The following is a 23,901-nucleotide window of genomic DNA, read 5'->3' on the forward strand; positions in this document are numbered from 1 at the left end:
AAAGGTGTGTGCCACCACACCCGGCTCATTTTTTCTCTATGTCATAGTTCTGCTTGCTTAAAGCTAAATGTAAAACTTTTAAAATATTTAACTTTTGGGCTGGAGAGATAGCTTAGTGGTTAAGGAGCTTGCCTGCAAAGCCTATGGATCCAGGTTTGATTCTCCAGGTCCCACATAAGCCAGATGCACAAGGTGACACATGCATATAGAGTTCATTTACAGTGTCCATAGGATGTTGTGCGCCCATTTTCTCTCTCTATGTCTCTAATAAATAATAAGAAATATTTTTAAAATTTTAACTTTAAAAAAATCTGAAAATTTTGTTTTCATGATCATTTGTTTGCTCTAAAACTTATGCCTAAATGGACTTTTATTATCACTAACCAACTGTATACATTTAAATGGTATGCACTTATATACATCCAGATTAATGTTTTTGCATTAAAATCCCAGTTGTTAGTGTATGAAGGCATTGAAACATAATATATGTGCATACCTTTTAAGCACATTTTCAGAGTCTTACAGGATAGCATAATGCTCAAATTTATTTTATTATTATTATTATTTTGGTTTTTCAAGGTAGGACTTTGCTCTGGCCCTGGCTAACCTGGGATTCACTATGTAGTCTTAGGGTAGCCTCGAACTTACTGTGATCCTTCTACCTGTGCCTGCCAATTGCTGGTATTAAAGGCATGCACCACCATGCCCAGCTTTTTTTTTTTTTTTTTTTTTTTGAGGTAGAGTCTTGCTCTAGCCTAGGCTGACCTGGAATTTACTCTGTAGTCTCAGGGTGGTCTTGAACTCATGGCCATTCTCCTTCCTCTGCCTCCCAAGTGCTGGGGTTAAAGGCATGCATCACCATGCCTGGCTTTTTTATTTTTTCAAGGTAAGGTCTCACTCCAGCCCAAGCTGACCTGGAATTCACTATGTAGTCTCAGGGTTGCCTCAAACTCTGGGTGATCTTCCTACCTCTGCCTCCTAAGTGCTGGGATTAATGGTGTGTGCCACCATGCCTAGCAGAGAGAGAGAAGGCACCAGGGCTTCTAGCCAATGCAGAACTCCAGATACATGAGCCACTGTGCATCTGGCTTTATATGGGTACTGGGGAATTGAACTCAGGTTGTTGGGCTTTGCAGGCAAGCACATTAAATGCTGAATCATCTCTCCAGCCCAATGCTCAAATTTCTTTTCTTTTCTTCTTCTTATTGTTTTGGTTTTTCAAGGTAAGATCTCACTCTAGCCCAGGATAACCTGGAATTCACTATGTAGTCTCAGGGTGGCCTTGAACTATTGGTGATCATCCCATCTCTGCCTCCTGAGTGCTGGGATTAAAAACATGCATCACTATCCCCGGGCCCAGTGCTCAAATTCCTAATGCTAGTTTGATAGTTGTGTTGTTTTTCTCAATGCCTTTATGGATAGTCATAAAACATACTCTTCAAAACATAACTGAAAGAACTAGTAACAGTTTTTAAAAACTTAAGATAAAGCCAGGCGTGGTTGTGCACACCTTTAATCCCAGCACTCGGGCGCCAGAGGTAAGAGGATCACCGTGAGTTCAAGGGGCCACCCTGAGACTACATAGTGAATTCCAAGTCAGCCAGCACCACAGTGAGAACCTACCTCAAAAGAAAAAAAAAAAGAAAAGAAAAGAAAAAAAATACTTGAGATAGAATTCTTTACAATTACTATTTTGTTTTTTTGAAGTGGGGTCTCACTCTAGCTCAGGCTGACCTGGGATTCACTGTGTAGTCTCAGGGTGGCCTCATGGCTGTCCTCTTACTTCTGCATCCCAAGTGCTGGAGTTAAAGGTGTGCACCATCATGCCTGGCAATAGCTTACTTCTTTTAAAAAAATATACAAGAGTATTTATGAATACAATGCAGATATAGGGCGTTGTAGCCAGCTTAGTGCTCATGCCGATGGCTCGTGGCTGGCAGAACACACCTGATCAAGAACAGCTTGTGGGAACTCTAGCCCAGACTGATGAGAAATCCACTCTGTAGTCTCAGGCTGGCCTCGAATTGACAGTGATCCTGCTACCTCTGCTTCCCAGTACTGGGAATGAAGGTGTACAACAACATGCCTGGCTTGGATATGTTTTCACCAAAGAGAAATGTTAACTCTTTGGGGCATGCTTGTGTGCCTGTGTAATGTGCATGTATGTATGTATGAGTGTGGGAATAGGTGTATACATGCAGAAGCTAGGATGTGAAGTGAGATGTCTACCTTCACAGTTGGGCCTAGGACTCACTGATTGGAATAGTCACATTGCTGAGCCTGCACCTGGGGATTCTTGTTTCTTAAATGCCCAGACATTGACATGGAAGCAGGGACCCTGCTTTCTTCATTTCCAAGACATTGACATGGGTTCAGGGACCCTTGCCTCTTCATATCCCAGACATTGACATGGACGCAGGGACCCTGCTGTCTTCATGTCCCAGACAATGACATGGCTGTGGGACCCTTGTCTCTTCATGTCCTAGTCATTGATATGGACAAAGGGACCCTTATCTCTTCATATCCCAGACATTGACATGGGTGCAGGGACCCTAGTCTCTTCATATCCCAGACAATGACATGGACGCAGGGACCCTGCTGTCTTCATGTCCCAGACAATGACATGGCTGTGGGACCCTTGTCTCTTCATGTCCTAGTCATTGACATGGACAAAGGGACCCTTATCTCTTCATATCCCAGACATTGACATGGGTGCAGGGACCCTAGTCTCTTCATATCCCAGACAATGACATGGATGCAGGGACCCTGGTCTCTTCAGGTCCCAGACATTGACATGGATGCAGAGGGAGCCTTGTCTCTTCAGATCCCAGACATTGACATGGACACAGGGACCCTGGCATGCACACTAGTCCATGGCAATCAAACACCAGTCCTCATTTGCATGGCAAGCACTTTACTGACCTCCATCTTTTTAGTCTAAATGTAATTTTAAATCCTTAAAACTAGTCGTTGCAGTCAGGTTTGCATTGCTGGTAGAAATCATCCAACCAAGAGCAGCTTCTGGGAAAAAGATTTATTTTGGCTTATAGGCTTAAGGGGGAAGTTCTATGATAGCAGGGAACACGATGGCATGAGCAGAGGGTGGACATCACCCCATGGCCAACATAAGGTGGACAACAGCAACAGGAGAGTGTGCCAAACACTGGCACGAGGAAACTGGCTATAACACCCATAAGCCTGCCCCCAACAATACACTGCCTCCAGGAGGTGAATTCCCAAATCTCCATCAGCTGGGAACCTAGCATTCAGAACGCCTAAGTTTATTGGGGACACCTGAATCAAATCACCACATTCTGCCCCTGGCCCCCATAAACTGATATTCATACATGATATAAAATACAATGCATTCAGTCCAACTTTAAAAGTCCCCATAGTTTTTATCAATTCCAATGATGTTCATACATCCCATAGTCCAAGGTCTTTTAACTGAGCCATAATACAAAAAAAAAAAAGTCCCCCCTAAACTCCATAATGGCACAGAGTAAATATTCACACTACAAAAGATGGCATTGGCTATAGCAAAAAAATATTCAAGCAATACATGATTTAAACAGGAGAAACACCAAACTCTGTAACTCCAAGTCCAACAACTCTAGCCAATGCCGAATCTCCAAGTCCACTAATTCTAACCAGCAACAAGTCTCTGCAGCTCCAATTCCGCCCCTTCAGCTAGGCTACTCAGTCCTGGAAAACTTCATGCAGCTTTCCTTGGCAGCCATCTCGTGATCCCGGCAGCTCCACTGGGTCTCCACTGCCATCCACAGTTCCTCCTCATGGCCCCATGGGGTCTCCATGCAGACATCCAGAAAACCTGTTTCACACTGCCCATGGCCGTTTCCAAAACAAGAGACTGTGTTGCAAACTCAATGACCCTCTCTTTCCTGCATTTCTTATACTCCACAATACCAGGTAGGGTGCCAATTTGTTAATCCAGGGTGGAATAAAGCAAACTTTGCAGAACAGGACACTCCTTGAGCACTCAGGCCCCTTCCAAGAGTCTACATTCTTCCTGTTGCCCCAGTGCAGGTTAGCTGGCCCAATCTCAATGGTTGTAATCTCTCAAACAATTTTCAGGTGAATGGGCAACAATATAGACCAAAGACTTCATTTTTTTCTGTGCCATATCCCTCTGTTCACACCAATTCATTTCGACGCAAAGCAACCCTGCACAACTTCTCAGGACATAGGCATAACAGCAAGCTTCTCACACAAACTGCTAGCCCATTCCAAGCAAAGTTCTTTCTCACCCTCATAAGCCAAACCTCACAGTCCACAGTTTTTACTGCATTCAGGTCTTGCAGCCCTGACCAGAATAGTCCATCAAGCTGTACTTACAGCACTGCAAGGCATCTCTTAAGCTAAGGTTTCAAATCCTTCCACATTCCTCTTGAAAATCAGCTCCAAAAGGCCAAAGCCACACAGTCAGTTGTCTAGCAGCAACGCCACTCCTTGGTACCACTTTACTGTTGTGGTTAGGTTCTCACTTCTGGTAGAAATTACCCGACTAAGAGCAGTTTGTGGGAAAAAGAGGTTTATTTCGGCTTATAGGCTTAAGGGGAGGCTCCATGATGGCAGAGGAAAACGATGAGACTTTATTAGATTAAGAGGAGGCTTGACTTTCATTCTATGCAGAAGTTTTTTGTTTTTGTTTTTTTTTCCTCTAATGCAGAATGGTATGGAGGTTTGAGAAGGAAGTGTAGTTTGAAGGTTAACTTTTTTTTTCAAGGTAGGGTTTCATGGTAGCCCAGGCTGACCTGGAATTTACTATGTAGTCTCAGGGTGGCCTCGAACTCACAGCAATACTCCTACCTCTGCCTCCCGAGTGCTGGGATTAAAGGCATAAGCCACTACGCCCAGCTAAGGTCAACCTCTTTGATGTTCAGTTAAAAAATTTATTTTGAACCAGGTGTGGTGGTGCACACCTTTAATCCCAGCCCTTGAGAGGCAGAGGTAGGAGGATCTCTGTGAGTTCAAGGCCACCCTGAGACAACATAGTGAATTCCAGGTCAGCCTGAGCTAGAGTGAGACCCCACCTTGAAAAAAAAAAATTATTTTGGGGCTAAAGAGATGGTTTAGCAGTTAAAGGCACTTGCCTGTAAAGCTAAAGGACCCAGGTTTGATTCCCCGGGACCCACATAAGCTAAACACACAAGGAGGTGTGTGCATTTTCAGTGGCTGAAGGCCCTGGTGTACCCAATCTCTCTCTCTCTCCTCTCAAATAAATAAACAAAATAAAATATATTAAAAATAAATAAATGAAAATAGCTTCTGTTTAAAAGATAAATAAATAAATAAAATAAGTAACTTTATTTTGGTTGTAATGACTGCTTGAGTCATTGAAAGGTGAAAGACACTGGGCGTGGTGGCACACAACTTTAAGCCCAGCACTCAGGAGGCAGAGGTAGAAGGATCACCATGAGTTCAAGGCCACCCTGAGACTACCTAGTGAATTCCAGGTCAGCCTGGGCTAGAGTGAAATCCTACCTCAAAAAACAAAAACAACAAAAAAGAGCTGGAGAGATGGCTTAGTACTCAAGGCACTTGCCTGCAAAGCCAAAGGACCTAGGTTCAATACCCCTAGGGCTCATGACTACCCCTGTTTTAAGTTTTCAGCATCAGGGATGTATTCCCTCCCATGGAGCGGGCCTCCAGTCCAATTGGAGGGCAGTTGGTTTCCACCATGATAGACGTGTTACTATTGCACCCATTGGCTCATTTGGCCTGGCTGGCCAATTATAAGGCTTGCAGTGTCCACTGTTGAGTATCTTCACTGGTGGTATCTCTTTCTCACATTGAACTACATGTAGAATGGCTTTTTCAACTTTCTGTCAGCTGGTCTACATGGAGGAAGTTATCAGCTCGGTTCCAGTAGGATTTCTCAGTGGCCTTGCAGTCCAAGTATGTGGAGTCTTCAGCAATAGGGTCTTACCATCTATTCCTGGTGGGAAACCAAGGGCCTCGGCAATGGCCTGTAATGTTTTGGGGGCATCAGGGACCTCCCTGGCCAAAAAGTCCTGGAAAATATCCCATCCCTGGCGCTGAAAATTTTCTAGCAACGATCTACAGCTCCTGAGTGTTCCATTGTTCAAAACTGGAGGATTCCTTGTGATTTATTTATATCCTCTTAGATTTTGATTAGCTGTCCCTCCACCTTTCCTTTACTCAATCTCTTCCCCTGACCTTACTTGGCCCTTTTCACCCCCATTATCATGTTTTTATTTATTTATTTATTTATTTATTTATTTATTTATTAGCATAAAGAGGAGAGAGAGAGAGAATGAGAATGGGCACATCAAGGCCTAAATGAACTGCAAATGAACTCCAGATGCATGTGCCCCTTTGCACATCTGGCTTTACATAGGTATTGGGGATCGAGCTTGGGTTGTTAGGCTAGGTAAGCTCCCTAACTGCTGAGCCATGTCTCCAGCCCAAGTTTTTAAAAAATATATTTTTATTTATGAGCGAGAAAGAATAGGCACACTAGTGTGCTTCTTGTCATTGCAAACAAACCCTAGACACAAGCTCTGCTTTGTGCATCTGGCTTTACGTAGAATCAAACCCAGCCATCAGGCTGTTTAAAAATATATTTTTTAATTTTTATTTATTTGTTTGACAGAGAAAGGGGGGCAGAAGAGAAAGAGAGGAGAGAGAATGGGCGTGCCAGGGCCTCTAACCACTGCCAACAAACTCCTCCAATGCGTGCATCCCATTGTGCATCTGGCTAACTGGGTCCTGGGGAATCCAACCTGGGTCCTTTGGCTTTGCAGGCAAAATCTTAACCACTGAGCTATCCCTCCAGCCCGGTCATCAGGCTTTTTAAGCAAGTGTGTACAACCATGCCCAGTACAAATAATACATTTGATGCTTTACCCATCTTGAAATTTACTTTTTCGAAAGATTTTCTTTCTTTCTTTCTTTCTTTTTTCTTTTTCTTTTTTTTTTTTTTTTGAGGTAGGCTGACCTGGAGTTAACTCTGTCATCTCAGGGTGGCCTTGAACTCATGGCAATCCTCCTACCTCTGCCTCCCGAGTGTTGGGATTAAAGGCATGTGCTGCCATGCCCGGCTTAGAAAGATTTTCTTAAATAACATTTTCATTGGATTTTCAACTGGGATCACAAAAACCAGACTCAGTTTTTTATTTTGACATGGATAATATTTTATAAATGAGTACTGTCATTAGCATGTGATGACCTTATAATTTTGGAACTTCTCATTTCTTTTATAGCTTAAATTTGAATTCCTTAAGTAATAATTGATAGACTGTTCACTCTTGAGCCTGTTTGGCACATAGGTTCATTTAAGAAGCTGGAAGCCACTATAAATTCTACTGAAAGGAGAAGGAATAGGGAAGTTATTCAATAATATATTTAGTTATTTTGGGAAAACAAGCAGGAATCCCCATCGCCAAAAATGTCAGAAACCAAATAGATTTCACCTTCCTGTAACACAGCCTAGAGTTCATGATAGCTTTGCATTATGGGAGAAATTGTCTGTAACCATATTTAACCCAGAAATCACCTCTATAAATTCTTCCCTAGAGAAGAAATATAGTCTAGACCTAGGAAAATCTACCTTGATAAGGGGTTGTTGTATAAAAAGACAAAAGAAAAATAATATCTCAGAAAATAGTCTCATATTCTCTAAACTCATAAAATTTAATTTTTTCACTTTACTGAAAATTTATTATAATGCCCCAATAGAACATTGGGTTTGTTTGTTTGTTTTGTTGGTTTTTCAAATTAGGGTCTCCCTCTAGCCCAGACTGACCTGGAATTCGCTGTGAATTCTCAGGCTGGCCTTGAACTCACAGTGATCCTCTTATGTGTGCCTTCCAAGTGCTGGGATTAAAGTCTTATGTGACCATATCTGGCAGACATGTTTTTAATTTTTTTTTTTATTAACTGGAGATAGAGAGAAGGCTGATAGAGAGAATGGGTGCAATAGGGCCTCCAGCAACTGTAAACGAACTCCAGATGCATACACCACCACGTGCACCTGGCTTAGGGAATCAAACCTGGGTCCTTAGGCTTCACAGGCAAGTGCTTTAACTGCTAAGCCATGCCTCCAGCCCTGTTTTATTTTATTTTATTTTTATTTTCACCATTCTGTTCTGCAGCTTCCTTGGCCCTAGAGGAAGGGGATGTGTTGGCCTTATGAAGACTGACAAAAGCCTTGAAGTCCTTCCTCTTTGTGAAGACAGGCTTCCTCCATTTTGTAGGTGTCCAGAATGGGCATCAGGGGTTCAGTCAGCAGGGTGGCTAGTTTCAGAACTGCCCCTTCTTGGGGGCTTCTTGGGAAAGAGGATGAGCTGGAGCAGAGCTCCTCAGCTGCTATACAGCGGCCTGCAGGGACTCAGTGGATTTGCTCCATGCCAGTGGCTCAAGTAATCTTCTTGCAGATGTGGGCCACCCTGAGCTCTTCCAGCGTGAGGGCCCTGCTGCTTCATTGGCGTGGTTCCTTACCATGGGCATCTCACTATAGGTAGGACGTGTTTGGCCCCAGGATGAATTGTTCTTGAGTCTGGATCTTCTGTATCTACTGACTGACTGACTCACTGGCTGTGGGATCATGTCACTCCTGCTGGGCTCCGTGGGTGCCTCCTACACAGCAGGCGGGGGTTGAGGTAGGGTCTCAATCTAGCCCAGGCTGACCTGGAATTCACTCTGTAGTCTCAGAGTGGCCTCGAACTCACAGCAGTCCTCTACCTCTGCCTCCTAAATGGTGAGATTAAAGGCGTGCACCACCATGCCCAGCCTATATTTTAATTTTTATTAGAGAAAGAAAGTATGGACATATCAGGGCCTCTTACCACTGCAAATGAACTTATTCCAGACTCATGTACCACTTTATGCATCTAGCTTAATGTGGGTACTGAGGAATCATACCAGGGCTAGCAGGTTGGTTTTTTCTTTAAGATTTTATTTATTTATTTATTTATTACAGACACGGTGGGGGGGAACACACCAGGACCTCTAGTCGCTGCAGACGAACTCCAGATGCAAGTGCCACCATGTGCATCTGGCTTACTTGGGACCTGGAGAATTGAACCTGGATTCTTAGTCTTCATAGGCATGCACCTTAACTGCTAAGCCATCTCTCTAGCCCAGGGCCAGCAAGTTTTGCAAGCAAGTTCCTTTAACCACTGAGTCACCTTCTCAGTCACAGTTGTGACATTTTGACAACTGGTAAGGATACAATTGGGTATCCTCTTTTTTTCTTGTTTACTTTTCATGGTAACCATTTACATAAACCATTTTAATTAACCAAGACTGCTTTTTTTTACTTCCTCAGTAATGTATTTAAGACCCATCTTATAGGGACCTTGATTCAGAATCTGAGTAGTGAATCTTGGACATTGTTTGATTTTTCATTAACCAAACATTTTCTTCAGAAAGAGTTGCTTTTGCCAGGTGTGGTGGTGCACACCTTTAAACCCAGTACTTGGGAGGCAGAAGTAGGAGGATCTCTGAGAGTTCGAGGCCATCCTGAGACTATGTAGTGAATTGCAGGTCAGACTGGGCTACAGTGAGACCTTACCTCAAACCCCCCCCCCAAAAAAAAAAAGAAGTGTTGTTTCTTTCTTAAAATATTTTCTCTTGGGCATATTGCATGTATATATGTCTTGATCATACTTACCTTCCTTTACCAGCTGTGAACTCTCAGTAGCTCTTTAAAGAGGGTGGGGGCTCATGAACCACTTGTCGTCCAGGATGGAGTGTGGATGGCCCTCTCGTACACAGGCATGGTGCGGGTCATTACAGCTGCTGTGAGCTCATGAGTGCTGTGGTCATGGTTCTAAAGCAGTGCTCCGCATAACAGGTGAATTGACAGATTAAGCCATGTATTTGTTCCACTGAAAGCATCCCAAATACCTAGTAAAACATTTGCCTCTGAAGCTGTGGTTGGCCAGCCACTGACTGATTTGCACTTGACTCCTTGTTTTGAAAGTGGAATGATTTTCATTTTGTTTATTTCTTCACTCCACCATAATTTTGTGTCATTATATATGACTACAAAAAAATGTTACTTTAATATACTAATCTGAATTTTAGCATGGAATTCTTTATTCCTAGTTCTGATGTTATCTTCAAATTACAGTGTTGCCACATAAAAGGATATAAAGCATTACACTGTAATTATTTACAATACTGAGCCAGGGATTTCTTCATCCAATCTTTCATAAAGTGCCTGGCAGAACTGATCTGTGGCTGGAGATAACAGTCATCAAACTTGCCAGAAGCGGATTCTGTCTGCTCTTTGTTTCAAAGTCCTTTGTTTTAACATACACTATCTTTTGTGTGTGTTTGTTTATTTTCGAGGTAGGCTCTACTGTAGCCTAGGCTGATCTCAATTCACTCTGTTGTCCTAGGTTTGCCTCAAATCCACGTTGATTCTCCTACTTCTGCATCCCAGTTGCTGGGATCAAAGGTGTGCACCACCATGCCCAGTTTTTTGAGACTTAAAAAATAATTATTGATTATTCACAAGGAGAGAGAAAATGGGTGCACCAGGGCCTCCTCCCACTACAAATGAACTCCAGACACATGCAGCACTTTGTGCATCTAGCTTTATGTAGGTACTGGGGAATCAAACCCAAGCTGTCAGGCTTTGCAAACAAGTGCCTTTAACCTCTGAGTTATCTCTCCAGCCACTGAAAAATTTTATCGGCTTTTTTTTTTTGGAGAGGTAGGGTCTTAATCTAGCCCAGGCTGATCTCTGGGATTTACTATTTAGTCTCAGGGTGGCCTGGAACTCACAGTGAGTGAGCCTTCTACCTCTGCCTCCCACCTGCTGGGATTAAAGGTATGTGCTACCAAGCCCAGCCCACATAGACTTTAAAAAAATTTTTTTTGGTTTATTTTTATTTATTTATTCAAAAGTTACAGAGAGAGAGAGAGAAAGAGGCAGTTAGAGAGAGAGAGAGAGAGAATGGGCATACCAGGGCCTCCAGCCACTGCACACAAACTCCAGACGCAAGTGCCCCCTTGTGCATCTGCCTAATGTGGGTCCTGGGGAATTGAGCCTCCAACCAGGGTCCTTAGGCTCCACAGGCAAGCGCTTAACTGCTAAGCCATCTCTCCAGCCCGACATTGACTTTTTTGCCTGGGTGTGTGGAGACCAGAGGTTGACATCAGGCTAGAACTTCTTTCTTTTACTTGTTGTGGGGTTTTGTTTGTTTGTTTTTATTTTTTGTTTTTCCAGGTAGGGTCTCACTCTAGCCCACTCTAGACCAGAAATTCAGTATTTAGTCTCAGGGCAGCCTCCAACTTTCTGCCATCCTCCTACCTCTGCCTCTCAAGTGCTGGAATTAAAGGTGTGTGCCACCACACCCAGCCCCAGGCTGGAACTTGCCTAGAAACTTGAGGGAATGAGACTTCTGTATAAGAGCCTGGTGTGGGGAGAGGTGGCTCAGCAGGTAAGGCACTTGCCTGCAAAGCCTAATGACCTGAGTTTGATTCCTCAGCACCCACGTGATCCAGACACACAAAGTGGTACATGGATCTGGAATTTGTTTGCAGCAGCTAAAGGCTTTGGTTTGCCCATTCTCTCTCTTTCTCTCTCTGATTGCAAATAAATAAAAATATTTTTTTAAAAAGGAGTGGAAGTGGGGTGTCACTCGGTCCCTCGTGCTTGTGTGGCAAGCACTCTTAGTGCACCAACTCTCCATCCCAGACTAGTGTCTTGTTAATTTCTTGACACTAAGTCTTGCTAGAAGAAATGGTTTTCCTCAAAACACATTTTCCTCACATCCAGGTCACCAAATGCCATTCCAGAACCTTCTCCCTGCTTTGCTTTTTGCCATTGTTCTCTAAGCCATTCTTTAAACTGGAGACTTGCTTGAGTTCTGCCACCAACCCCAACTCAGTGTTTTAGCTTGAGAGACATGCTTCATCACTTTCACCCAGCTAGCCCTGCAGAGTGTGTTCCCTTCCAGCTTCTCGAGAGCCTAGCCCTGCAGAGTGTGTTCCCTTCCAGCTTCTAGAGAGCCTAGCCCTGCAGAGTGTGTTCCCTTCCAGCTTCTAGAGAGCCTAGCCCTGCAGTGAATCTGACCCAGCCATCAGCAAATCATGCTTTCTTGAGGTGTGGTCTCTTCAGTGTAGAAGGAAGAGGAGATGGGGCCTGTATCCATTTCCCAGTGGCTTTTCCCTGCCCCCAGGCTTCAGAGAGAGACAAGAACATTTGATATTCCCCGAGTTCACTCCCCCCCCCCCACTTCTGAGAACAAACCGTGGTTTCCTGTAGGCCATACAAAGCTCTCTATAGGAAAACTAACGTAATCTGAAAAATCAAAAAGAAGCCCAGTGTCATGCTGCGCGCCTTTAGTCCCAGCACTGGGGAGGCAGGGGTAGGAGGATCGCCATGAGGTCATGGCCAGCGTGGGTCTACAGAGTGAGTTCCAGGTCAGCCTGAGCTAGATAGACTGAGACCCTACCTCAAAAAAAACAAAAACAGGGCTAGAGAGATGGCTTAGCAGTTAAGGCCTTTGCCTACAAAGCCGAAGGACCCAGGTTTGATTCACCGGATCCCACATAAGCCAGATGCACAAGGGGGCACACGCATCTGGAGTTCTGCAGTGGCTGGAGGCACTGGCAGACCCATTCTCTCCCTCTTTATCTGTCAAATAAATAAATAAATAAATAAAAAATTTAAAAAAACAAATAAATAAATATTAAAATTAAAAATCCAAACGAGGGCTGGAGAGATGGCTTAGCAGTTAAATGCTTGCCTGTGAAGCGGAAGGACCTGGGTTCATGGCTCACTTCCCCAGGACCCACGTCAGCCAGATGCACAAGGGGGCTAATGCATCTGGAGTTCGTTTGTAATGGCTGGAGGCCCTGCTGTGCCCATTCTCTCTCTCTGTCTCTTTCTCAAATAAACAAATAAAAATATATTTTTTAAATCCAAAGGAAATAGTTCTGCTAAAAAAAATGCACCTAATTTTTTTTTTTAATCTGGCATAGTGGTGGTGCACACCTATTAATCCCAGCACTCAACAGGCAGAGGTAGGAGAATGTCCATGAATTCAAGGCTATTCTGAGACTACATTGTGAATTCCAGGCCAGCTTGGGCCAGAGTGAGACCCTACCTCAAAAAAATTATTTACTCATTTTTATTTATTTGTAAGCAGAGAGAGAGAGAGAGAGAGAAAATGGGTGCGCCAGGACTTCTAGCTGCTACAGATGAACTCTAGATGTCTATATGCATGCACCACTTTGTGCATCTGGCTTTACATGGCTACTGGGAAATTGAACCCGGGTTGTTTGCAGGCAGGCTTCTGAACCGCGGAGCCACTGTTCCAGCCCTAATATGTGCCCTTCTAACAATAAAAACAACAGAGCCTAGTTTTCAGTCTGACATTTCTCCACATTGGTTTCCTTACTTAATTTAAGTCCTCTCAAAGGTTTTAAATCTGCATACCTAATGGAGTCTTCCCCAGGAGACTCTTCTAGAAAAAAATAGAACCTCTATTTTAAAGATAACTTCCCTTCCAACATTTCCACACCTAAAAGGGGCCAGCTGCTTTAACTTTGAAACTTGGGAAATTTTTGATTTCATAACATTCTCAGTCAGCTGTAATCTTCCCTAACATATGTGTATAAAAATTGCTCTGCCGGGCGTGGTGGCACATGCCTTTAATCCCAGCACTTGAGAGACAGAGGTAGGAGAATCACTGTGAATTCGGGGCCAGCCTGAGATGACATAGTGAATTCCAGGTTAGCCTGGGCTAGAGTGAACCTCTACTTTGAAAAAAAGAAAAAGAAAAAAATTGCTCTATAAGAGCAATCACAATATAAAACATTATAACTACAATTATTGGGCTGGAGAGATGGCTTAGCTATTAAGGCGTTTGCCTGCAAAGCCAAGGGATCCTGGTTTGACTCTCCAGGACCCATGTAAGCCAGATGCACAAGGGGGCGCATGCATCTAGAATGTTCAGTGGCTGGAGGCCCTAGTGTGTCCATTCTCTCTGTCTCAGTGTCTCTCTCTCTCTGCTTCTTCCTCTCTCTCAAATAAATAAATATTTAAAACTATGATTGTTTACCAAGGAACTTGTTAAATTGCTTTTAATAATTTTATGGAATAAGACATTTAGAAAACTTGAAATTATTCTTTTGCATGAGAGGGTGAAATATTGTTTTGAAAACGTAGGTAAAATGTACTATTTTTTGGCACCTTAGTTTTATTTATTTACATATTTCTTGCTTTTTCTTTTTAAAAATATTTTATTATTATTAACAACATATTTCGTATGGATACATCATGTGTTGGTGCCCTCTTTTCCCTCGTCCCTGCTTCCATTCCATTGGGAACCCTCCTCAGTGGAGTTGCAGATATTCCCCATGGGGTTGTGGTTTATGCGTTGTTGGAGCAGCAGTACGTTATTTTTAGAGGTAGGGAATACCTCTGGGCATGATATCTATCTCAACCTGTGGTTCTTACAATATTTCCTCCCCCCCTTCCACAAAATTCCGAGCCGTGGTGGGTGAATGAGCTCTTAGGAGCCTCTTCATTTCTGCTTTGGTAGGTGCTGAGTATCCTCAGGGTCTGTCTCCTGCACCCTGGCGCTGATTATCAAGTTCAGCATGGAAGCAGCACTCTTGCTCATCTCCCCAGTTCCTCTGTGGATTTAGCTGTGGCTTGGCTGTAGTGTGAGGGGTAGTTTATCTCCTGGGGTCTTGCTACCTTCTGATAAAGAACAAATTCTCCACAGAGAGTGAAGTCAGCATAGTTTAAGTTGTATCAGCATTACTAATTTAGGGAAAATTTGATCTATTTAACTGCACCTTTAGGCCTCCACACACCTGGTTATTGATTCTCTCTCTCTCTCTCTTTTTTTTTTTTTTTTTTTTTTTGAAGTAGGGTCTTATTCTAGCCTAGGCTGACCTAGAACTCACTCTGTAGTCTCAGCCTTGGACTAACAGCAATTCTTCTACCTGTTTTTCCAGTGCTGAGATTAAAGGCATGTGTCACCACACCCACCTCTAGCTACTTTTTAAAAAAAATTTTTGGTTTATTTTTATTTATTTATTTGATAGTGACAGTCAGAGAGAGAAAGAGGCAGATAGAAAGAGAGAGAGAGAGAATGGGCGCGCCAGGGCTTCCAGCCTCTGCAAACGAACTCCAGACGCCTGCGCCCCCCTGTGCATCTGGCTAACGTGGGACGTGGGGAACCGAGCCTCGAAGCGGGGTCCTTAGGCTTCACAGGCAAGCGCTTAACCGCTAAGCCATCTCTCCAGCCCAGGATTTTTAAAAGTAGCTAGATGGGCTGGAGAGATGGCTTAGCGGTTAAGCGCATCTCTCCAGCCCAGGATTTTTAAAAGTAGCTAGATGGGCTGGAGAGATGGCTTAGCGGTTAAGCGCATCTCTCCAGCCCAGGATTTTTAAAAGTAGCTAGATGGGCTGGAGAGATGGCTTAGCGGTTAAGCGCATCTCTCCAGCCCAGGATTTTTAAAAGTAGCTAGATGGGCTGGAGAGATGGCTTAGCGGTTAAGCGCATCTCTCCAGCCCAGGATTTTTAAAAGTAGCTAGATGGGCTGGAGAGATGGCTTAGCGGTTAAGCGCATCTCTCCAGCCCAGGATTTTTAAAAGTAGCTAGATGGGCTGGAGAGATGGCTTAGCGGTTAAGCGCATCTCTCCAGCCCAGGATTTTTAAAAGTAGCTAGATGGGCTGGAGAGATGGCTTAGCGGTTAAGCGCATCTCTCCAGCCCAGGATTTTTAAAAGTAGCTAGATGGGCTGGAGAGATGGCTTAGCGGTTAAGCGCTTGCCTGTGAAGCCTAAGGACCCCGCTTCGAGGCTCAGTTCCCCACGTTAGCCAGATGCACAGGGGGGCGCAGGCGTCTGGAGTTCGTTTGCAGAGGCTGGAAGCCCTGGCGCGCCCATTCTCTCTCTCTCTCCCTCTATCTGTCTTTCTCTCTGTGTCTGTCGCTCTCAAATAAATAAATTAATTAATTAATTTTAAAAAAAAAAATCCTTAAAATTCCACACTTTTAGCCAGGTGTGAGGCAGAGGATTGCTGTGAGTTCAAGGCCACCCTGAGTCTACCTTTTTACTAACTACATAATTTAACTGATATATATCCAAAATTATTTTGGTAATAACTCTTTACTATTTGATAAATGTTTTCTTTCCAGATATTATATACTTTATTTTTAATATATACTGTTTTAACTTTAGATGGGTCTAGGAAAGACCATCCAGGCAATTGCAGTTGCTTACTTCTATAGAGAAGAATGGCCTCTTCTGATAGTCGTCCCTTCGTCTTTGAGGTACCCTTGGACGGAAGAAATAGAGAAGTGGATTCCAGAGATAGAACCAGAGGACATCAATGTCATTCAAAGTAAAACTGATATTGGGTAAGAGCAGTTTATTAATCTTGAAGAAAAAGTCTTCATATTTCATCTATAGTTTTACTTTTGTTTATTTTTTCTCTTTTTGGTGCTAGGGATAAAACCTACAGTTTCATGAATTGTACTAATGCTTTGAATAAAATATTACTTATAGCTCTGTCCTTCCCTCTCTCTCTTAAATAAAAATAAAAAGTTAAAATATTACTTATAGGCCATCATTTAGAAGAGCATATTGTGAGAAATTTTATTTGCATTTTAAAAATATGAATTACTTATTTAATACCTAAAACTATATTTAATCTCTACAGTTTCAGATAGTATACTTTAAAAGTAAATGCACGGTATGTATACTTTTAAGGACATATGTAATCATTTTAAAATACATAAAACTAAGTGGCTTAAATTTAAAAATATATTTCATGGGCTGGAGAGATGGTTTAATGGTTAAGGCATTTGCTTGTGAAGCTTTAGGACCGAGGTTTGAGTCCCCAGTACCCATGTAAGCCTGATGTACAAGGTAGCGCATGCATCTGGTGTTCTTTTGCAGTGGCTAGAGGCCCTGACATGCCCATTCTCTCCCCGTCCCCCATCTCTCTCTTTCTCAAATAAATAAATAATCTATCTATCTATGTATCTATCTATGTATATGTATATGTATATTTCACAACTTTTTAGACATTGACTAACTTGAAGCTATATGAGCTTTTACCCCAGCCATTCCTGCAGAGTTTGCTTTCTAAGCAGTTCATATGCACAATGTTTTTATTTATTTGCAAGGACAGAGAGGGATTGTTTTCCGGATTATTAATATACAAATTTTTAATTAATTTACTTGGGAGAGAGAAAGAGGCAGAGATAGAAGAAGAAGAGAGAGAATGGGCACACTGGGGCCTCTAGCCATTGCAAACGTACTCCACATACATATGCCGCCTTGTACATCAGGCTTATGTGAGTACTGGGAAATCAAACATGGGTCCTTCAGCTTCATAGGTAAGTTCCTTAACCACTAAGCCATCTCTCCAGCCCCACAAGTTTTTTTTTTAACCTTTATTAACAACTTCCATAATTATACACAATAAACCATGATACTTCCCTCTCCTCCCTCACTTCCCCTTCACAAATCTTCTTTCCATCATATCCCCTCGCTCTCTCAATTAGTCTCTCTTTTATTTTGATGTCATCATCTTTTCCTCCTATTATGAGGGTCTTGCGTAGGTAGTACTAGGTACTGCAAGGTCATGGCTATCAAGGCCAATTTCTGAACGATTACGTTGTAAGCAGTCTTACCCTTGCTTGTATTCTTTCTGCCATCTACTCTGCAATGGACCCCGAGCCTTGGAAGGTATGATAGAGATGTTTCAGTGCTGTGCACTCCTCTGTCACTTCTTCTCAGCATTATGTTGACTTTCAGGTCATCCCAGTGGTCACTGACTTCTGAAAAGAGAAGTTTTTCTAACAAAAGCGAGAGAGTAGCATTAATATATGGGTATGAATGTTAAGAGAAGTGCTTACAGAGCAGTGTGGTGAGCATATGTGCACTTACCAGACATGAGCAAGTGTCAGACTCCTAGGGCACATGACCTCTCCTGCCTAGGCTTTTGATTAGGTTTTCAGTAGCAGGCATGTATTCCTTCTCATCGAGTGGTCCTTCAGTCCAATTAGAGAGCAGTTGGTTTCCCCCAAAATAGACATGCCACTATTGTACCCATTTGGTCATTTGGCCTGGCTAGCCAAAGTTGAGGCTTGCAATGTCCACTTTTTTTTCACCACTGACAACTTCTCTCTGCCACAGGGCTGCATGTCCTATAGCTTTTCCCAGCTTTCTGTCAGCTGGTCTACAGAGAGGATGTTTTCAGCTTAGCTTTGGCTTGATTTCTCAGTGACCTTGCATCCAAAGCATGTGGAGCCTTCAGCAATACAGCCCTGAAAGTTTTTAAAAATATTTTTATTGGACTGGGGAGATGGCTTAGGTGTTAAGGCACTTTTTTAATTTATTCATTCATTTGCAAGGGGAGAGAGGGAGAGAGAGGGAGAGAGAGCGAGAGCGCAGGCGAGCACATGGGTATGCCGGGTCCTCTTGTCACGGCAAAGAAACTCCAGATACATACTCCATGTTGTGCACCTGTCTTTACGTGGTATTGAGGAATTGAACTGTGGCCAGTAGGCATTGCAAACAAGAGCCTTTAATCCCTGAGCCATCTCCCCAGCCCAGTTTTCAAGGTTTTTTTTGGATGGGGGCCAGGGTTTGTTGCAGTAGCACTCTAGCCCAGGATGACCTGTAATTCACTATGTAGTCTCAGGCTGGCCTGGAAATCACACCTGTGCTTCCTGAATGCTGGGATTAAAGCATCCCTTCTGTATTTTCTTCTGCTTATTTTTTCCTCGAGAGTTGCTTTGTTTGTGACAGGCTTATTCCTGAGATATGTTTAAGCTTATGGATTTTCTTTTCTAGGAGAATATCGACCAGCAGAGTGACGATTCTGAGTTATGGCCTTTTAACCACAGACGCAGAGACCTTGGTAGATGCCCTGAACAGTCAGAACTTCCAGGTGGTCATAGTGGATGAATCTCACTACATAAAGTCCAGGACCGCAGCCCGCAGCAGAATTCTGTTGCCCATGGTGCAGAAAGCCAGGCGAGCCATTCTCCTCACGGGAACCCCAGCCCTGGGAAGGCCTGAAGAGGTACTGACACGGTTAGACTCCAAGCTCAAGAGGATAGCAGAGTCAGTCATGGCTTTGCAAGTTTTAGTGCAGATCAGATGCCTCAAACACCAGGGGTGCACCCAGGGTTCCAGTGGCTCAGGGTTCCGTGCTGGTAGGGCATCTGCTGGTCTGTGAGCCCAGAGGGCTTGCAGCTCCGGTAAGCACAGTCTTCACCTTCACCGTACGGATCCTCACTTAGTGCGGACCTGTAACATTCACATCTGTTCCTGAGATTCCTTTGCTGCATGCATTGTTTACACATTCAGACCTTGGGATTGAAGCTGAGTCTTCTTTATTTCTTTCACTGCACTGCAAAACTTGTTTCTGGGTCTCTTGGAAAAGTAGAAAGAAGTTAAGGGTTGCATGCAGACCAGGGCCTGGTTAGGGTACAAGAACATGCACTGTGTGACACAGTTTGCTTTTGCTGCTCTGAGAGGTAGATAGCATCTAGAGTAGTCACAGGGTTGGGAGGAAGTGATGGATGAAACTGATGAGTCTGTGAGAGTCACACTTCCCTGAGGAAGCCCTGTGCACTTATGAACATGGGCCGTGTTGTGTTGTGTGGCTTCTGGGAGAATTCAAGGAAAATTGCTTTAAACGTACCTGAAAGTCCAAAAAAAATGCAAATGAAAGGCTGAGGGGGTGTGGTGGCACATCCCTGTGCCCACAGCACTCAGGGAGCAGAGGCAGGAGGAATGTAAGGTTGAGGGCAGCCTGGCTACATAAAGATATCCTTATCTCAAAAACCAAACAAGGCACTTGCTTGCAAATCCTCACAGTCCTGCTTTGATTCCCCAGTACTCACGTAAAGCCAGATACACAAAGTAGCCCATGTGTCTGGAGTTCATTTGCAGTGGCAGGAGGCCCTGGCACATATATTCTCTCTTAAATAACTAACTAACTAACTAACTAAATAAATAAATAGAGATAAAATATTTAAAAATAAATAAGTAGGCAAAAAACCAAAGTGGATGGATGGGTAGAAAGTGGGTAGATGAATGGGTGATTGAAAGTTTAAAATGCCAGCCGGGTGTGGTGGTGCACGCCTGTAATCCCAGCACTTGGAAGGGAGAGGTAGGAGGATCACTGTGAGATTGAGGCCAATTTGAGACTACATAGTGACTTCCAGGTCAGCCTGTGAATTGAAACTCTACCTCGAAAAACAAAAAAAGAAAGTTATAAATGTCAATAGATATATAGATATATTCATATATGTAGTATAGATACAAATAAAGTTATATGATATTATGAATTTTTATTTATTTATTTATTTTTTTGGTTTTTTGAGGTAGGGTCTCACTGTAGCCCAGGTTGACCTGGAATTCACTATGTAGTCTCAGGGTGGCCTTGAATTCACAAGGATCCTCCTACCTCTGCCTCCCAAGTGCTGGGATTTGTGGGCTACCATGCCTGCTCTTGAATTCTTTTGTTGTTATTGTTTTCAAGGTAGGATCTCATTCTATACCAAGCTGACCTAGAACTCCCTCTGTAGTCCAAGGCTAGCCTCAAATTTACAGTGATCTGCCTACCTCTGCCTCCTGAGTGTTGGGATTAAAAGTGTGTGCCACCATGCCAAACTGACATTATGATTTTTTGTTTTGTTTTTCAAAGTAGGGTTTCACTCTAGCCCAGGCTGACCTAGAATTCACTATATAGTCACATGGTAGCCTCAAACTCAGGCGATCCACCTACCTCTGCCTCAAAGAGTGCTGGTATTAAAGGCATGCACCACCACGCCCAGCCATGATTTTTGTAAAATTGTATTTATGAGAGAGAGAGAGAGAGAGAGAGAGAGAGAGGGAGAGAATTGGTGCGCCAGGGCCTCTAGCCATTGCAGTCAAACTCCAGACATGTGTACCATCTTGTGTGCATGCACAATTTTGTGCTTATGTGTCACCTTGTGTATCTGGCTTACTTGGGTTCTAGAGAGCCATCCTGGATCCTCAGGTTTCGCAGGCAAGTACCTTAATCACTAAGCCATCTCTCCAGCCCTTACATGTATTTTTATAACTGCAAAAGAATAGAAACAGTCTGTGTATTCAATAACAGGAGTCTGTTTAAATATTCTAACACATATGCATAGCAATAGGTAGCTATTCAGCCTTTAAACAGTCTTTATTATACTACATTGCTCATGTAATTTTAAAAAAGTAAAAATGTATATGTACTTTAAAGTCAGCTAAGATGTATGTGGAAGTATATATATGTATGTATGTATATATATACATACATCTTAGTTGCATATATATATAATATATATACTCATTTAGCTATAGAAAAACATACATTTATATTTAGTTTGGCTTTTTTATTTTTATTTTTTAATTATTATTGGTTTTTCAAGGTAGGGTCTCACTATAGCCTAGGCTGACCTGGAATTTACTATGTAGTCTCAGAGTGGCCTTGAACTCATGGTGATCCTCCTACCTCTATCTCCCAAGTGCTGGGATTAAAGGTGTGTGCCACCACACCTGGATTACATTTAGATTTAGAAACAGGTAACTGTTATCTCCGACCAGTAAGTGGGATGGGGGTGTGGAGGAAGGAAGGACCTCAAGGAAAAACCAGATTTTCTTTTTATACTTTTTGACATTTTTATTGACTTTTATCATATAATTTTCTTGAAAATATATTGAGACTACTCGTATTGTTACAGCTTTTTATGCAGATTGAAGCTCTCTTTCCCCAAAAATTTGGAACATGGACTGACTATGCCAAACGATACTGTAATGCACATATCAGGTATGACAGTTTTATGTATATGTATGGCAGTTTTATATATATATATTATATATTATATTTATATATTATATATATATATTTATATATATTATATATTATATATATATTTATATATATATATTTATTATTCTGGGTGGGGGGAAAGAGTATGGACATGCTACCAGAAATGAACTCCAGACACATGTGCCACTCTGTGCATCCAGCTTTATGTGGGAACTGAGAATTTGAACCTGGGTTCTCACGCCTTGAAAACAAGCTCTTTTAAGTGATAAACCATCTCCCCAGAACCTTTTTATGTATTTTTATTTATATATTTGCAGGAAGAAAGAGAGGGAAAGGATGAGAATGGGTGTGCCAGGGTCTCTTGCCCCTCCAAATGAACCCCAGGTGCATGTGCTACTTGATGTGGGTGCTGAGAAACTGAACCTGGACCAGCAGGGTTTGCAAGCAAGCACCTTGAACTGCTGAGTCATCTCCTAGCCTGACGGAATGTTCTCTGTAAGCTTGTATCCTGACACATTCTGAAGGTTAAACTTTACTAGTAATTCGTTAAAAAAAAATTTTTTTACTAGTCATTCTTTGTTCTAATGATTTTCAAACTTGTGATAGCTGTCATATTAAGCTTTTGTTGTTGCTTTGTTTTGTCTTTTTGTTTTTCAAGGTAGGGTCTCACTCTGGCCTAGGCTGACCTAGAATTCTCTATGTAGTGTCAGGGTAGCCTCAAACTCTAGGTGATCCTACCTCTGCCTCTCAAGTGTTGGGATTTAAGGTGTACGCCACCACACCGGCTAAGGTTTTTTTGTTGTTGTTGTTTTTGTTTTTCAAGGTAGGGCCTCACTCTAGCCCAGGCTGACCTGGAATTCACTATGTAGTCTCAAGGTTGCCTTGTACTCACTGTGATCCTCCTACTTCTGCCTCCCGAGTGCTGGGATTAAGGTGTGTGCCACCACGCCTGGAATTCACTATGGAGTCTCAGGGTGGCCTCCAACTCATAGTGACCCTCCGACCTCTGCCTCCCAAATGTTGGCATTAAAGGAATGCACCACCACGCCCAGCTTATTTTTGTTTTTTACCATCCACTTTTGTATCTTTGACATTATTTTTGTTGTTGTTGTTGTTGTTGACTAGATATATGTGTACATAATAAAAATAAGTGCTTCTTTTGTATCCTAATTTCCCGAACATTTCCCTTGAAAATAACTAATTTGGAACCGGTTGTGGTGGCACACACCTTTAATCCCAGCACTCGGGAAGCAGAGGTAGGAGGAACACCATGAGTTCGAGGCCACCCTGAGACCACATGGTGAGAACCAAGGATCTGAACAAATATGTATCATTATACCTGTGTAAGATTATTGTTTCATGTCTGTTTATAGTTGAATAGTGTACCCATTTTTGGTTTTGTTTTTTGTTTATTTGAGGTAGGGTCTCACTGTAGCCCAGATTGACCTGTATTTCACTCTGTAGTCTCAGGGTAGCCTCAAACTCACAGGGATCCTCCTATCTCTGCCTCCCGAGTACTGGTTTTAAAGGCATTCACCACCACACCCGACTTGTTTTTGTTTTTTTAGTGTACCCATTTTTATTTGCTTTCTTCATCATATATATTGGAAATCCTTCTATATTAGTTCTATATTAGTTCTATATTAGTTTTTTTTTTAAGTTTAAGGAGACTTTATTAGATTAAGAGAAGGAAACAGGAAAGAATGCAGGAGAGTTGGTAAAGCTCACCTAGAGACCCAAAATGGGGTAAGGGTTAGGTTCTGAATGGGGGATGAGCTAACCAACCACAATGCCAGGTTCAGGTTTAATTCTTCCATGAATCTCAATTCCAGGAAAGGGGAACTCCTTAGGGAAGGACTCAAATTCATGAATAAAAAGATCTAGGGAAGTCCTTTAGGTGAAAGATCCTTCTCTGACCTCTAGCAAAATGAAGACTGCAAAGGCAGACTCAAGGACATTCCTGCTTTCACTTTCAGGGGCCCAGTCACCCCAAGCTGCTTCAATCCCCAATGAAAAAGAGACCTTAACTGCTGTTAGGGAATTGGGGAGATGAATAATCTGGCTGTTTCAGGCTGAGG

The 23,901-nt window shown here is 42.7% G+C and overlaps 1 protein-coding gene across 4 annotated transcripts in view; it reads left to right on the plus strand.

The window, feature by feature from the left end:
* Zranb3 (zinc finger RANBP2-type containing 3) overlaps positions 1–23,901 on the plus strand; it is a 221,985-nt gene that overhangs the window by 58,466 nt on the left and 139,618 nt on the right. For 3 of the 4 annotated variants that reach the window (XM_045148632.1, XM_045148631.1, XM_045148633.1), the window contains 3 exons: positions 16,201–16,379; positions 18,826–19,057; positions 21,735–21,820. In XM_045148632.1, coding sequence (XP_045004567.1) covers positions 16,201–16,379; positions 18,826–19,057; positions 21,735–21,820 — 497 coding nt within the window. The remainder of the gene's footprint in view (positions 1–16,200; positions 16,380–18,825; positions 19,058–21,734; positions 21,821–23,901) is intronic. The other variant, XM_045148634.1, reaches the window with a different exon arrangement.

This window comes from Jaculus jaculus, chromosome 5, assembly GCF_020740685.1.
Source record: "Jaculus jaculus isolate mJacJac1 chromosome 5, mJacJac1.mat.Y.cur, whole genome shotgun sequence".
Lineage (NCBI taxonomy): Eukaryota > Metazoa > Chordata > Mammalia > Rodentia > Dipodidae > Jaculus > Jaculus jaculus.